The sequence below is a fragment of the Rattus norvegicus genome, chromosome 1 (genome assembly GCF_021556685.1).
Source record: "Rattus norvegicus strain SHRSP/BbbUtx chromosome 1, alternate assembly SHRSP_T2T, whole genome shotgun sequence".
Lineage (NCBI taxonomy): Eukaryota > Metazoa > Chordata > Mammalia > Rodentia > Muridae > Rattus > Rattus norvegicus.
This window is the reverse complement of record NC_141534.1, coordinates 150,467,572-150,483,734: the sequence shown is the minus strand read 5'-3', so window position 1 is coordinate 150,483,734 and position 16,163 is coordinate 150,467,572. Positions and strand designations below refer to the sequence as shown.

Sequence of the window (16,163 nt, the reverse complement as noted above, 5' to 3'; positions counted from 1 at the left end):
CTACAATTGGGAGGTGGAAGCAAGGTTATCCTTGGCTTCATAATTCAAAGGCTAGCCGGGGCTACCTGAGATTCAATCTCAAAACAAAACTGAAAATAAAACACTAAAACCAAACCAAATCAAAACAAAGAGCTACAGGGGTTGGGGTTTCCTTTCTGTTAAAGTCAACATCATCATGGAATTGAGGGTCTGTTGACTTGCTCACACATCTGGTCCTTTTGACAGGTCACAAAGGCTCGGCTGCTGCCCGGGTTTTCAAACTGTTCCAGACAGAGCATGGCGAACACTTCAATGTTTCTTCATCCAGCGAATGGGTTCAAGGTGAGGTGTTTCAGACAGACTGCTAAAGCCAAGCATCGATCAGCAGCACAGGTCGAGGACTTCTTCTACTAGTAGGGACACTTTACTAGGCATCAACTGAGAAATTAGCAGCTGATGCTGTCTTTCATTAATCAAGACACCTTTGCAAATTCTTAGCGAGCTCTCACCTGTGGTTAAGATTTGCATTGCACCTCCACAGGGATTTGTGGCGGTTTTTTTGTTGTTGTTTTGTTTTGTTTTAATATGCCAGGTCATGGTATTGGCCAGGAAATGCAGGCAGAGGCTGGGATACCAGCTGGTCTTCAAGCAGCTATTTCAGGCTTGCAAAAAGCAAGCCATGGTAGTGGTGGGAATTGGGGGCAGGCTTACGAATGGGCTTTTATTTCTCTCCATCCTGCTCATTTCTCTTGTAAGAACAAGAAGCCCATATTGCCTTTATAAAAGGAAACAGTCATCAGGAGACAAGTCAAAAGGAAACAAGGTCCTGTCTGATCATGTCTCTGCTTTCTGCCTAGATGTGGAATGGACAGAGTGGTTTAACCATGATAAGGTGCCTCAGAGCAAAGGTGGGGAGAAAATCTCAGATCTGCGAGCAGCTTATCCAGGAAAAATCTGCAATCGACCCATTGATATACAGGTACCAACCTCACAACAGTCAGGGAGTCTGCTGGTTGAACCCAACAGCTGACTGAAACAGACACAGACACACAGCCTTTGAAGAAGGCTCTGTAGATCAGAACTTTTCTTTTTTTCTTTTCTTTTTCATGTTTTTCCACTAATTATTTATTCACTTTACATCTTGATATCAGCACCCTCCTTCTCAGTTTCCCCTCACAGAGCCCATCCTCCCAAATCCCCTCCCTTTCTTCTCTGATAAAGTGGGTACCAACCCACTCTGGCACAGTAAGTCACTACAGAACTAAGTGATCATCTCACTGAGGCCAGACAAGGCAATCCAGTTACAGGAACAGGATCTACAGGCAGGCAACAGAGTTAGGGATAGCCCTGTCTCTAGTTGTTGGGTGACCTACATGAAGATGAAGCTGCACATATGTTACGTATTTGTTGGGGAAGCTAGGTTGGGCCCATGTATGCTCTTTGATTGATGGTTCATTCTCTGGGAGACTCCAAGAACCCAAATTAGTTGAATCTGTTGGTCTTCATGTGGAGTCCCTATCCCCTCCAGGTCCCTCAACCTTTCTCCCAACTCATCCACAAGAGTCCCCAAGCTCCATCTAATGTTTGACTGTGGGTCTCTGTCTGTTTCAGTCAGCCTCTCAAAGGACAGTATGCTAGGGTCCTGTTTGCAAGCATAACATAGAATCATTAATAATGTCAGGGATTGGTTCTTGCCTATAGAATGGGTCTCGAGTTGTGCAGTCATTGGTTGGCCGTCCCCTCGGTCTCTGCTCCATCTTTGTCCCTGCACTTCTTCTAGGTAGGACAAACTTGTGGAGGGAAAAGGACACCAACTCATCCCTAGCTTTTCTTGTCACCTGGGTGGAATTACTCTCTGTCCCCTCCTCTGAAGCAGGTTAGCCAAGTTGTACTATTCCCACCTGAGAGACAGAAGTGAAGGTTCCTTATCTGTCTGAAGCCTAGACTCCAGCTCCTGTCTGAGTTCCTTCTCCCTCTTGTCACCCTGCTTTTTCAGCCATGGCTGCAGGATCCTGCTTGGTCCACCAAACTCACTTCTGGTGAGTTGTACAAGGCTGACTGAAGTCATTAAAAGAGAAAGCAGTGTACTTAAGCAGTTCCCTTGAAATCATTGCTGGATTTCTTTTGTGTCCTGTAACAAATATCCAACTCTAATAGGTAATGAGTGGTGGCCCTGTTGTCAGTGTGACAGGGCTCCCACTGAAGATGAAGCTGGCTTTATAGGGCTCTGAGGTCAGAGCTTGACAGTTGATGAACTTGAGTTTGGTGATGACTCCTGTGGGGTTTGGTAGATACCAAAGGGATGGGCTTACAACCTGATCTCAACTGTAACAGAGACCATGGAAATCATGGCTGTGAGAGTGACTTGAAAAGAGCTGGATTTTGATTGATTTTTAGTATGCATTTCCCTTCAGGCCAAAGATGAAGCTGGCTCTGTTAGTCGATCAGTGAGATTCTAGATAACCTTTCCTAAAAAGTCTAGTTCTCTCTCTCTCTCTCTCTCTCTCTCTCTCTCTCTCTCTCTCTCTCTCTCTCTCATTGGTGATACTTCCCTCTTCTCCAAGCCTGTTTCCTTGACGCCATGGTTTCTGTGCCAAAGATGGGCACAGTGCTTTTCTAAATTGCATGTCTTTGAATGACAGCCACAGTCCGCAGAGGGACACACCCTGGCTTTGGGATGAGTCCCAGTTGGCAAGAGCCACCGTCCTTTGAGCCTGTTCCTAAATTCTATCCCGCCCTTGTGCTTCTTGCCTGGCATCCCTGGTCAGTTGCAACCTCACTTTCAAGGATGCATTGGGGGTGGATGGGTAGTGGGGATGGGAAACCGGACATTTGAACCAAGGCCATGAGGCTGAGCCTGCCTGAAAACTAGAATGGGGGCTTTGAAGCTAAATGAACTTGGGCTTCAGTTTTCACTCCACCACTTACTGGCCTTGTGGTGTTTGGCAAGTTACTCATCCTCTCTGAAGGCCATTTTTCTTATCTCTAGAACCAACTACCACAACATAGTTTCACTATGAGGATGTAATGAATAAACACAAGCATTTAGGTCTTTCACTGAGAGAGTTGATCCCAACTTTCCTACCTGTTAGAATTACCTGGGAAATTTTTAAAGTCCAGATGCCTAGGCCACAGCCTAAATACACCAGATCTGAGCTACCCTTAGATTTGAGGGTAGTGTTTGGTTGGAACCACTGCCCAAACCTTGCACAAACTGATAAACCCCATCTGCTCTCCTTTCCTCAACCCCACCCACATGGAGAAAACTCTTTGCTAACGTGTCATCATGTTTCTCTACCATCCATCCATGTAAACTCTTCCATGTTTCCAGCAACCTACCTGAGAGTGCCCATCCAGGGGCTCAGGTTTTGAGCTTAATGGGCACAATCTAAGCTCCTATTGGACACATCATCCCTCCTCACCTAAGCTCTATGAAACCCTTGCTTTAAACACAATGCTCAACTTCACTGACCTGCTCCTTTGAGATCAGTGAACCCACTGGAGAGCTACCTCCCAATAAATCTGCTTTTATATTCTTGTTTGGGCCGAACTGGCTTATTCTGTCAGTAAAGAAACCTTTTAGGTAGAGCCTGGGCACAGAGACTTTTGAGATTCCTGGTGGGAAAAGAAGCCCATTTGGGCACCTCTGGATTATATAGGGTAAATCCCTGGTAAATAAATGCCAGCTCCTTTCATAGACTGATGGTGGTAAGATGGTCATAAGAAGAGACATATCAGGGTCCTAAGAGAGCCTGTGTATTGTGGATGCTCTGTAAATATGTACACAATGATGAGCAATAAGGAGGACTCAGAACTTCTGCTAGATCACAAACCTTCTAACTGATTCTTTCCCAGAAATCAGGCCTCACCACCTCCACTCTGAGACTTAACATGTCTTCCTTATAACAAAACTCACAAAGATAATTGGGATAATAGTCCTGGGCTGTTGTAAAGAGTTTCACAGTGGGGACAATTTTAGGCTTGTAAATATAAGTTGTGGACATTAATCTGCACTCTCCCTCTTCATAAAAAAAATCCTTGCTCTGTAATTTCCATTCCATTCTCAGGCCACAACAATGGATGGAGTTGCCCTCAGCACTGAGGTTGTCTACAAAAATGGCCAAGATTACAGGTTTGCTTGCTACACCCGGGGCAGAGCCTGCCGCAACTATCGAGTGAGATTCTTATGCGGAAAACCTGGTAAGCAAGCAGATCCTGGCACCATATTGGGTTAGAAATGCAACTGAGCTCTGATCCCTGACCTGGCTTCAATGCAGTGTGAAATGGGATGGCTGGGTCAGCCGTGTTGAGTATCAAAGTGTCATAATCACCCCCACTGAGTGCAGAAGCAGCCAGACTAGTCCTGGCCATCGAAGCAGATAGCAAATCTCTGGCCTGTCAGTAAGCCTTTCTAGAAGGGTGGGCATGGTCCAAGAATGCAGTGTGCTGATGGACAGGGCTGACACAGACTCTCTGCTTCTTCTGGTGCTGTTGTTTGAAACCCAGTTCCCCAGGCAATGCTCATTAGAAAGGACTGGAAATGGCTGGTTTGTTCTGGAATCAGCATCTCCAGAAAGCACTCATTAGGGATGGACTTGGGGGGAGGGCTTACGGCTACTGGAAATAACAGTGGAGAGGGACTATATTTGTTTTACATCTTGGGCAAAGAGGGTGTGGTGAGGCAGCACACTGAACACCAACTTAGAAGTCAGTGGAAAATTCCTCTGCCCAGAGCTAATGAATGGGTCTTTTTTGGTTGGGTTTTTGTTGACTTCAAAAACCTGTAAGTACTGAGACTGGGATGAGAGAGAGCCTGGTGATTTGGGTTTTGGAAGGGCACACCTGGCATTTACCGATTTCCAGAAGGGAGGGGAAGAGGTGGGCAGCCACATGTTTGCTGAAGGCAAAGGGCTGTATCTCAGTCCTTCCTGTTTTGGGTTACAGTGAGGCCAAAGCTCACGGTTAGCATCGACACCAACGTAAACAGCACAATCCTGAGTCTGGTGGACAATGTGCGGTCCTGGAGGCCTGGAGACACCCTGGTCGTCGCCAGCACTGACTACTCGATGTACCAGGCAGAAGAGTTCCAGGTGCTCCCCTGCAAAGCATGCACCTCTACACAGGTCAAAGTGGCAGGTAAGTATCTCCTCACTTCAGGCTGCAGGAATCTGAACACTGGTAGACCTTAAGTGAAAGGAGATCAGTATCTGTGAGCTAATCTCAGAGTTCTACAAAACAAAGAAAATGATGAGATCTTCCCTGCAAGCATTGGTTCCTCATTGGTGCATTTAAACATTGTCCAAGCAGGCAGCCTGACATCCGAAATGAATTCACTTAAAAAGGAAGACACATGGGTTTGGAAGCTTCAGTTCATGGTTTGTTAGCCCTGTTGTTTAGGGCAAGAACTAGTGATGGAGGAAGTTGCTTATCTCATGGCATCCAGGAAACAAAGAAAGGAAGATGTTGGAGTCTCAGCATCCTCCTCAAAGATTTTTCCAGTGATCTAACTTCTTCCCACTAGACCCTGCCCCTAATAGCATCACGGCAAAGCTTTAACTCATGAGCCTTGGGGGACACAATCATAGCACAAGGCTTAAGCCTTTCTAGGCTGAGCCTAGCTCCAGTCTAGAAGTTGGGCTTAGATTGGCTCCATACTATTCTCAGTCTTCCCCAGACACATTCTTCTCATGACAGAGGTGGGAAATTCTTATAGAGGGGGGTAGAGAGAATGGAGGATTTCTAAGGTCTGAGCTTAGAACTAGCTCATGATGGGCATACTAGCTTATATCTAGATCTAGAATTCTAGAACTTGGGATACCAGAAAGGGAAAATAGCTGTGAGTTCGAGACCAGCCTGAGATACATAGTCATAGTGAGTATTAGGCAAACCTAGGCTTCAGGATAACGTCTTACTTCAAAACAAAAGAAAACAAAATGAACTCAGAGAAAAATAAACAAAACAGTCACAGTTTGCTGGCCAAAACACAGGTCAATATAGAGTGCATCCCACAGTGCAGGTCAATATGAACTGTCAGAAAAGCCTATTTTTCTCACTGAGATTGAGAGGACAGAATGAACATTTGTTTGAAAATAAGAAAGTCCTGTGTCAATGCTTTAAATCTCTTTTTTCTATAGCTTTTGAGTTTTCTATTTTCTTCTCCTTTTACATGCCTTATGTTTTATGTTTTGTGATATTACCAGAATCACAGATCCTTAGAGAATAAAAAAGACTGTCTTAGTCAGTGTTATATTGCTATGAAGAGATACCATAACCACAACTTTTATAAAGGAAATCATTTAATTTGGGTTGGATTGCAGTCTAGAGATTCAGTTCATTATTGTCGTGGTAGGCAGCATGGTGGCATCAGACATGGTACTGGAGAAGTTCCTGAAAGATCTACATCTGGACTGGCAGGTGGCAGGAAGAGAGGAAAACACTGGGCCTGTCTTGGGCATTTAACATCCCAAAGCCCACCCCTAGTGACATACTTCCTCCAAGAAGGCCACACCTCCTATTCCTTCTCAAGTAGTGCCACTACCTAATGACATTAAAAAACATGAGCCTAAGGAGTCATTCCTATTCAAACCACTACAGAGACCTTAGACATAATGTAGGTCAATTGCTCCTGGAAATTACGTATTATGTCTTTGGGTTGTAAGCAACAGAATCCAACTTGACTATCTGAAACAAAGAAGGAATTGATGGGCAGGCCATTCATGTCAGAGAAACAAATTAGATACTGAAGACAAAGCTGCAAAGGACTCGGTGCAGGGCAGCTTTGAGGGCCTGGGCAGCAGGGAGCAGTGGACAGCATCTCTAAGCAGCCCTGTCTCTAGAAGCATGACGAGTCCCTGGGACATCATACTGCACAGCCACTGTCCAGGGAGAGAAGATCTGGCTAGGCTTCTCTGAGAGGTCAGGACTTTTATCAGTAATCCTTAGACTGCCTCGAGTCAATACAAGGGTCATTCTTTAAAACCAGAGTGACCTGCCAGAAGGGAAGGGACTCACTAATGGATATTCAGACTATCACACGCTACTGCAAGACTGTCACGTGCAACTGCCTGGGGAAGTAGCCCAATCTTGATGAGAAGACTGAGCATTGAGATGGCATAGGCAGTATATTTCAAAAATCTAGTGTTTTAAAAATAAACCTTGAGAAACTAAAACTCAACACAATCTCTTTCGGCTGATTAGGACATACTTGAGGAAGAATTTGAGAAGCCTCATCTCAATGAAGTGAGAAGCAGTTATAGAGGTCCACCTCCTGAATTTGTTCTTGGAGGAAATGGCCCTGTGTGTCAGATGCCTGAGGCAGCACAGCTGGGATCCCAAGGCACCAATTCTCTGATTAGAGTCTGAAAAACATACAGTTTTAGTGAGATGCTAGTTTTGGAATATGGCTAGAAAAAGAAGGAGGAAGCAGTGGGCAGGACAAGTCTAGAAGAGAAGTTTGCAAGGTAAGAGATCCCATCTAAATAATATTTGAACCCCTACATTCTTCAGGATATGCTTGGAGCATCTTATAAGTAAGTCCAGATCAATCTGACACCCAAAGGAAAGAAATGAAGTGGAAAAAAAAGAATAATCTGGAGAATAAAAATCTAAGTAACAAAGCAGAAAAAATAGTTCCGCATGAACGTCAGAGAAACTAATCTATATTCAAGAAAGGGAAGGAGATAGACCTAGAAGATCACCCTTCTCTTAGCCCTGAGCTTGAGGAGTTAGCCTCGTTCATCATCTACAGGACAGGGCATGGCAACATGAACTTGACACTATGCTAAAATGCTCTGGATGGGGGTTATTTGTGGTTTGAATTCTAATGTTAGAAGGAAATGAGATGCTGGGCATAATCTGTAACACATTCTGCAAAAGGCATCTTTGACTTCATCTTGTTTGGCAGAGGCAAAAAAGAGGAATCAAGCAGCTGTGTCCCCATTTGTAGAGATAAGAGCTCACTAACGTAGCCCAGGATAGCCCCAACTCAAAATCCCAAATGCTAGGATCAAAAGCCTGTGCCACCACACCTACTGTGCCGTGCTTACTATTAACATCAGCTACAATTCTTTTTATTCTTCTTATTTATGTATGTGTTTAGTGTTTGTATATATACATATATATATATATATATATATAGACATATGCATGCTCACACATTGGGGGATGTGCATGTATGTGTGTGGTGGTCAGATTTCATATTGGGAGTCATCCTTTATCATTCTCCTGCTTATTTAAATTTACTGAGGTAGTCTCTCAACTGAACCCAGACCTCACTAATGCAGCTAGTCTGACTAGCTAGCTCATTCCAGGGATCCCTAATTTCTACCTTCTGAGCAAGGGAATTATAGGCAGACTCTTACACCCAAGCAGCATTTGTGTAGGTTCTGGGAACTGAACTCAGAATCTTCACATTTGTGTGACGCTGAGCTATCTCCACAGCCCTACCTACAATAATTTAGCATCTAGCCCTCAGTATGAGAGGGATAGAGGAGCGTCGTTGATTACTAGTGGTTGGACCTTGTATGTTTCAGTTTGCCATTTCTGCCATTTAGGGCCTGCAGGCACTTGGCTTTGTGGAGGAAAAAGCAACCTCTATCATTATTAAGTAACATTTGAGGCTGTGGCAGCCTGCTGTAATCTTCTGGAGATCTGACCGGCTAGGTGTGGTTCAGGTGTGGGAGTCACATCTGTGGATGATGGGTCAGCACCTTCCTCCTCTGGGGATGAGGCGGGTGGAGACAGAAAGAGGGGTGGAACATTTTATCATCTATACACCTCAAGGTGCCATGGCGAGAAGGATGGACAGCCCCAAGGGAAGCTGCATCCCAGCAGGAAGAATGGCATCCACCAAAGAGTCATTACAATAGCAGTAAGACTCCATACACAATAATTAAAAAAGAGGTGTGTAAGGAGCTGGAGCTGGGCAGAGGGAGGAGGGATTCCACTCTGTTGGAGTGGGCATGGTGCTTTCCCTGAGGTTCACGATTAAGTGGGAAGCTGGGAGAAGATGACAAAGTGGCTAGGAAAGAAGTATTGCTAGAAAGGAAGGCATATGGGCACATCACCTGATCAGGGGTGAACCAGCCATGAGGAGGACAAGTGGACTATAGGGGAGACCATGAGAGCTCCTAAGATCACAGATGGCAGAGGAGGCCGCAGGACAACCAGGGCCTTTACTTGAGTACACAGGAAGCTAATGAACTCCATGAGTCTGTTGGGTGCTCCTAACAAGGAAGGATTTTCCATGTTTGCATCTGCAGGAGAATACTTAGGTCATCATCGCAGTGCATGGTAGACAAACTCCTGGGATGTCAGTTGCCCCTCTGGCAGATCATTTGAGCTCAAGTCACTCCTTATGCCTTCAGGCAGCATGCAGCTATACAGGATGACTTCCACCACTGGCCTGAATGGATGTAGGAGGATTTCCCCTAGGTTTGGGCTAAACCTTGGGTATACCCTAAGATTGAGAGATCTCACTTTGAGAAGATCCTGACAGGGCAGCTGTGAATGCCAAAGTAACCCTGAGGTAGAAGGACCCATGAGATGCCAGGCTCACACAGCAGAGATTTGGGGATTCATGCCTGACAGAATGTTAGCAACCCAACCAACTACCTCATGAATGTGCCCAGGCTGGACCAAGAATGTCAGGGTGCTTCTTGGGGGCCAAGTTCCAAAGGATGAATGTATGAAGGGAGACAATGTTAGACTTCTTTCATGATACCTTCAAGTCCCTTATGTTACCATTGAAGGATTCTGCTCTAGCCCCACACCCAGCCTCCAACTGCCTACTGGGTCCCCATGGAAAGAGTTGTGAGTAGTGTCACAAAAGTGCCAGCCGAGGATGATTGTACAAGCACAGCTGTCTGTTCACCAGTCTGTCCTGAGGGACACCCACTGCTCCTCTTCCCAAAGGCCACACTCTGCTTTCTGTTCCCCCACTAACGCAGCGTGAGGACTCCTCCTATCCACCCCATTCTGTTCATGAATTCTTCTCCTACCTGTTGACTTCTGTCAGAGTCAGCTCCTCAGTCTGGCTACAGAGAGGGGTACATTCTTCTTTGATCCTCCTTTCCTATTTCCAGTCAAGAACCCTCTCTACATTTTAAGGTTTTGTTGATGATAGGAGTGACAATGTGCTGAAAATGTATGGCCCACCTAAAAACTTTTTTCCCAAGTTTTGCCAGCCTCAGTGTGATTTCCAGCACCTCTTGATATGGCCATGACACTTGAAATTTCCCCTTCGGTTATCTTGCCATCCTCTATCTTTGTCACTGTCTCACCTTGCCTTGCAAATACCTCCACCCTTTAACTCCTATGACCACTCTTAGAATGAGCACCATGATAGTTCCATTACTGTGCAGGCCTACCTGTCCCATTTTCGTGAGGCCCTCAATATCTGAGAGTTCCTGTTTTACATATGAAGCAGATGGAGAAACTGAGGTTGTAGAAATCAAATACCTAAGTCCATGATTTCCAAAGTGGTAGCCACCAGCCACATGTAGCTGCTTTAATTTAATTAAAGTGAAATAAAATTTCATCCTGTTCCTCACAGTAGAAAGATTTTAAGTGTTTGAAAGGCACATGAACTTAGTGGCTACCATGCAGAACAGCATGGAATCTGTTGTCACAGGATGTCCTGGTGGGTGGTGCTAGTGTAGACTAAGCAAGCTAGTATCTTTCAAATCCCCAGCTCTCTAGCTGCAAACCTATATATGCTGTGTCGTCTTCCATAAACATACATAATCTTAGCATCTCCATCTGAAATGGCCATAGGAGTCCTAGGCAATTCTTGTCCCTCTGGACTAGTCCTTGCCCCTGATTATATGAGGAGAAGAACAATCCAGTCTTCGCCTTCTTCTGACACCCTGGGTTCTAATCTATAAGTACCTGGTGTGTCTGTCTCCCAGAGAAGGTGTTTGTGGTTTATTCTTCTCTTGTTCTCAGGGTGTCTGGTTCTCTGCTTGGATAAACCCAGAAAATACCAACATTTAGAGTCTCCCTATGCCCCAGGTCCCCTCCCCCTTTCCTAGTAGGCCTAAGTCATTTGAGACAGTTCTGGCCTGATCAGCCTACACATGAGTGCTGTGAAAAGGCAGGGAGTTGGGGTGGGGAGAGATGGAGACTTGTGGGAGAACCTCGCATGCAGGGAGGGATGGAGGAAATCAGGCATACCACTTCCCTGGGATTGCGGTTGGGAGTGGCCTGTGAAAGGGACAAGGAGAGATAACTGCTCGCACTGTGGACAGAAACAATGTTGTAAAGGTTCTGATAAGGCGTCTTGGAGCAGGGGAGGTGGCTGTGACCACAAAATTCCTGCAGTTCTCAGTAGAACCTGCATTTCCTTAATCCATGGGAATCTGATACACACAAGCCTTCCATCTACCTGAAGTCACTCGAACCCTGCTTCCCCTGTGAAACCAGCTGTCCATTAGTTTCTGTCACTGGTGAAACTCTGGAGACAAAAGCCCTGACAGCTGCAAGTGTCATTTCTGTCCCTCTGGCCTCCAACCAACTGCCCAGGGCTGTTTAAGCACATTTCTATGAATTAACTAACTTGTTGATCTAGCTACCTTTTGGGACATGAGCTATTTTTAATCTCTGTTTCATAGACGAAGGGCCCAAGGTTTAAGAAGTTTTAACGATAGGCTCCAGAACTCTACTGCAAACTGAGTCACACAGTCTGGCTCAGAGCCATGTGGAAAATGGCTCTCTTCTTAGAGGCAACAAGGTGGATGGGAACTCTGGTGTAGCAAAGGCCCTCAGGTGGTAATGCCAGCTAGCCTGAAAGGAGCTGAAGAAGATGTCTAGGAGAGAAAGAGATGAGCCCACCAGGAGCCAGGGTGTCTATCCACCTTAGACCATTAGAGAATGGCATCAGGACTGGTGTAACTGAGTCAGTTCTTCATAGTGCCATCTGTTCCCAAAACAAGTCTAGCCTTCTGGGGACATTTGGAAAGCCAACTCTATGCTGTACCACTCAGCATACCCAAAAGAATGCTTATCACTTGCCTTGGGCAGTAGCAGTCAATTCTCCCTCTCTATCCCAGATACAACCCCAAGCTGTCTTGCTTGGTTGAGAAATCCTTTGAGAGTTTCTCTGGGCATTGTCAGTAACATTGTCCTTTGGAGTTTCCATTAAGAAAGATTAGCTCTGGATCTAGCCTGACTGGAGGCCTGGGATGCCCAAGACTGGGATCCCGGATGCTCTTGGGGACGGATTATCCAGCTTTATAAAATGACCCAGTTCTCTGCATATTGAACTGGCGTGGCTTAGGAGAATAGATGTTCTCCATGACAAAGAAAAGGGCGAAGGAAGATACATTCAGACAGAAGTAGACATATAAAAGGCTCTCTGACAAGATGCGTGTGAGGACTCTGCAGGATCTGCAGACAACAATGCAGGCACAGAAGGACGGAGATCAGTCAAATATACCTCTTCCTTTCAGGAAGGCCTGAACCAGTTAAAGTGGATCAACAGGCTCTCTAGAACAAAGATGGGGGAGTTCGAGGCCCTGTGATCTAAAACTGCATGAACTGTAATAGAAGGAACAGTGGTTGCTGTTCAGTTCTTGAAGAGAGGTCAGAGCAGCACACTCCTGTGGTCATCATTAAAAAGGACACAATGGTATAGTGACCTGTTCTGCCCTTGAAATCAGAGTCAAGTGTATGTGGGAAATAAATAGGTTCTGGAAAGAGGAACCTCTCACCCTCCGTTAAGCATCACCCTCAAGTCATTCAAGGCGTTACACAGAAGTGTCTGTACTGGAAGAGGCCTGGGCTCACAGCACTCCCTGGCCTGGGCTCCCTCTTCCCTGGAGTCAGCATCCAGTTGTAAAGAGAAATGCATCCTTATCATATACCCTATGACGTCATAGCTCCACATTCTCCTCCAGACTCACCAATATCTAACCTTCCACATGTTCATGAGGAGATCAAAACCTAGCAGATCAAAAGCAGGATGGTAGAAAGTCCTCCATGACTGAGACATCATAATTAGAGATGGACCACATCTACTTCTAGAATGGCTCTTTCTAAATTTGAGTCTCTTTTCTTTCATCCACCAAATGGGCATCGTGTTGCCTCTGTTTGGCTCTCCTAAGGCAGTGTCCCTCAGAAGCCATGCACACCACTTTTGGGGACAGACTTTGCCCTTTAGAGAGCAGACCCCGTGGTTTCCTTGCCTGTGAAGATCACAGAGCTAACAGTCAAGGAGAAAAACAGGGATAGAAGCAGAGGTTTCTACATGAGTGGCCATAGGACCTTAAAGCAGTAAAGACGATACATTGCCCTTGACTCCAAACCAAAAGCTACAGTGGGTTCAGGGAGGAAGAGTCCCAGAATTCTGTAGTTAACTTGTTTCCAATGGTCTTCTCTAGTGATGTCAGACCAGTGTGGAACTGTTAGAAGGTGGTAGAACTTAATGGAGGTTTTAAGTTCATAAGGATAAGTCCTAGAAGCAGACTGTGGGATATTGGTCTCCTTTCCCTGTTTCCCTGTTTCCCTTTCTGGATGCAGAGTAAATGGATTTCCTCTGCCATATGCAACCACCATGATATGCTGTGTCACCATTGGCCAAAGCAACATAGCCTATGGGTCTCAAAATCTCTGAAACTATCAACTGAAATAAGCTTTTCTTCTTTATAAATATACTTATCTCAGCTATTAGTTATAGTAACAGAAAGCTGACTGACACTATACCTGAGACTCTTAAGGACACTGGTAGGCTGAATCTATGCTGTGATCCTTAGTTCCTGTGAACATTGCCTCACATGACAGAAAGGGCTTACAATGATGACTAGATTAAAATTCTGGAAATGGAAGTGTTCTGGGTTATATGGGTGGGTCCAATGTGATGGCAAAGGTACCAGAAAGGAAGTATTATAGGAGATTAGTGAAGAAAAAGCAAAGGAATGACAGAAGCAGAGGGAGCTATGAAAAATAGAAGATGGTTATCTCAAAGCCAAGGAATACAGGTGGCCACTGGAATCTGAAAATGCTCAGGATCAGATTCTATGTGGTACTTTCTCAAGTAAGCAGCCATGCCAACACCTTGACTCACCCCAGAAAATTAATTTCAGACATCTAACCTCCAGGATCATAAAATATAAACCTGTGGTAATCTGTCACAGCTGCAATAGAAAACACATACCATTCACTTGCCTGGAGTTGTTTTCTCAGCTTTAGTATGTACCAATGTCATATTGCTTCAAAGAAACCACTATCTCACTGAGTCTGCAGAATTCTAAAACCATAGGCTTCTGTAGCAATACTGTCAGCTCCCAGGATGTGTGCTTGATAATGGGGAGGGCAGCGGTCAGCAGAGGAAGGTCATTGTGGTGGGTATTGCTAATTTTAACTGTGGCCTTCACAAGTGGGTACTAGTGGTATCTCAGGGTTGAGGCAAGCGCCTCCTTGATCAAGTCAAGGCCAGAGCAAAAGGCAAGTGGTGTAGGTGTTGTGGTTTGGGCTGGAAGTCCACATGGACTTGCCCTTTGCATTTCATCCTCAAAATGAAAGAGAAAGTGACTACAAGCCCTGCCAGCCATCTTAGTGACAAGCCTGTCTTAAGCTATGCTTTTTGCACAGACGGAGGAAGAGGAGATGGGAGCTAACACTAAAGGAATTTGACTAAAGAAAGGGTGAGGTCGTGGGAGGAAGAAAATGGGCAGATCCTAGGGTCAAGGATTCAGCCACAAAGGACAGGGACCAGGGTAAAGTGGGAGGGTGTTTGGCTTTGAGATTTTTCTCAAGAATAGCAAGGCCGGGGGACGTCTGAGGGCAGAGAACATAGCAAAGGAGGGACAAGATGGCTGACCTGGAAAGGACGGCCAGCTGGAGGCGATACCTTCTAGATGTGCCACAGGACAGAGCTAAGATCCATGGCCTCAGAGAGTGCCTCCGCTGAGGGATGCAGGATGAAGTCAGCACAGATCAGGACACAAGTCCTTCTCCATTGCTCCTTTCCATACCACAGAAACTTCTGAGAGTAGAGCATGGGATGACCTTGCTCAGCTCAGAATCAGGCGCCTGAAAGGAGGTTTCTTTTATCCTAAGAATTATAGCTAGAGACACTCTACAGTGCAAACTCTAAGGAGTCATCTAGAGACAAGGTCTCTCTCTCTCTCTCTCTCTCTCTCTCTCTCTCTCTCTCTCTCTCTCTCTCTGTGTGTGTGTGTGTGTGTGTGTGTGTGTCTGTCTGTCTGTCTCACTGTCTCTATCTCTGTTTCTGTCCCTGTCTCTGTCTCTCTTATCTCTCTGTATCTGTCTCTGTCTCTCTGTCTCTCTGTTTGTCTGCCTGCCTGCCTGCCTGTCTGTCTGTCTGTCTGTCTGTCTCTAGTTGCTCTGCTATCTCTAGGCCATGGCCTCCTTCTGCTGGGTGAGGTTGGACCACCAGAGAGACAAGCCAAGGGTACACCTGGCGCTTCTATGTACATCCTGTGGCCATGCCTCACTGTAGGAAGTGGGAGAGTCTAGCTCTGAAGTCAGAAGCAGAGTATATGTTACTTGACAAACAGCTACCCCTGCCATGACCTTAAGAAGCATGAGTATCTATGAACTATGAACTCCTGGGCGTGTGACCTCCACTCCTGGGCATGTGACCACATCGATCAGAGCTCTGCTCTTCCATGCCATGGGAGCAAGGGCCATGGGGCCCCAGATGAACAAGGGTCTGGTGAAGAGCAAGCTACAGCTGTGAGAGAACTAGATGGGAACCCAGTGGATACGCTTCACCTGCCATTCTGCTCCTAGGGAAGCCCCAATACCTACATATCGGGGAAGAGATTGATGGCGTAGACATGCGGGCTGAGGTCGGACTTCTGACTCGGAACATTGTGGTGATGGGGGAGATGGAGGACAGATGCTATCCCTACAGCCATCATATCTGTGACTTCTTTGACTTCGATACCTTTGGGGGCCACATCAAGGTAGGAATGTGCCTGGCTAAGGCTCTTAGCCCTACAGGGGGGTACTCGAGGTTCTAGCTGTGGACAGAGACTCATGAGAGTGAGCGGGGTGGTGGCACAGGGGGTAGGAAGGCAAGTGCACCCTTAGGTTCTGCTGAGCTCCTGGGAGGTGGCATCTTCTGCCTAAGCAGTTTCCCTGAACGCATCCAGGAGCAGCCCTATGCTGTGACAATCTGCCACTCAGATGCCTGTCCCCAGAGCAGAGGCTCATGGTATCTC

General features: G+C 46.0%; 1 protein-coding gene across 2 annotated transcripts in view; it reads left to right on the top strand.

Annotated features, from left to right (window-relative positions):
* Positions 1 to 16,163, top strand: part of Cemip (cell migration inducing hyaluronidase 1) — a 153,802-nt gene that overhangs the window by 99,016 nt on the left and 38,623 nt on the right. For both annotated transcript variants that reach the window (NM_001427855.1, XM_087558245.1), the window contains 5 exon segments: positions 226 to 321; positions 837 to 958; positions 4,047 to 4,179; positions 4,924 to 5,115; positions 15,730 to 15,905. In NM_001427855.1, coding sequence (NP_001414784.1) covers positions 226 to 321; positions 837 to 958; positions 4,047 to 4,179; positions 4,924 to 5,115; positions 15,730 to 15,905 — 719 coding nt within the window.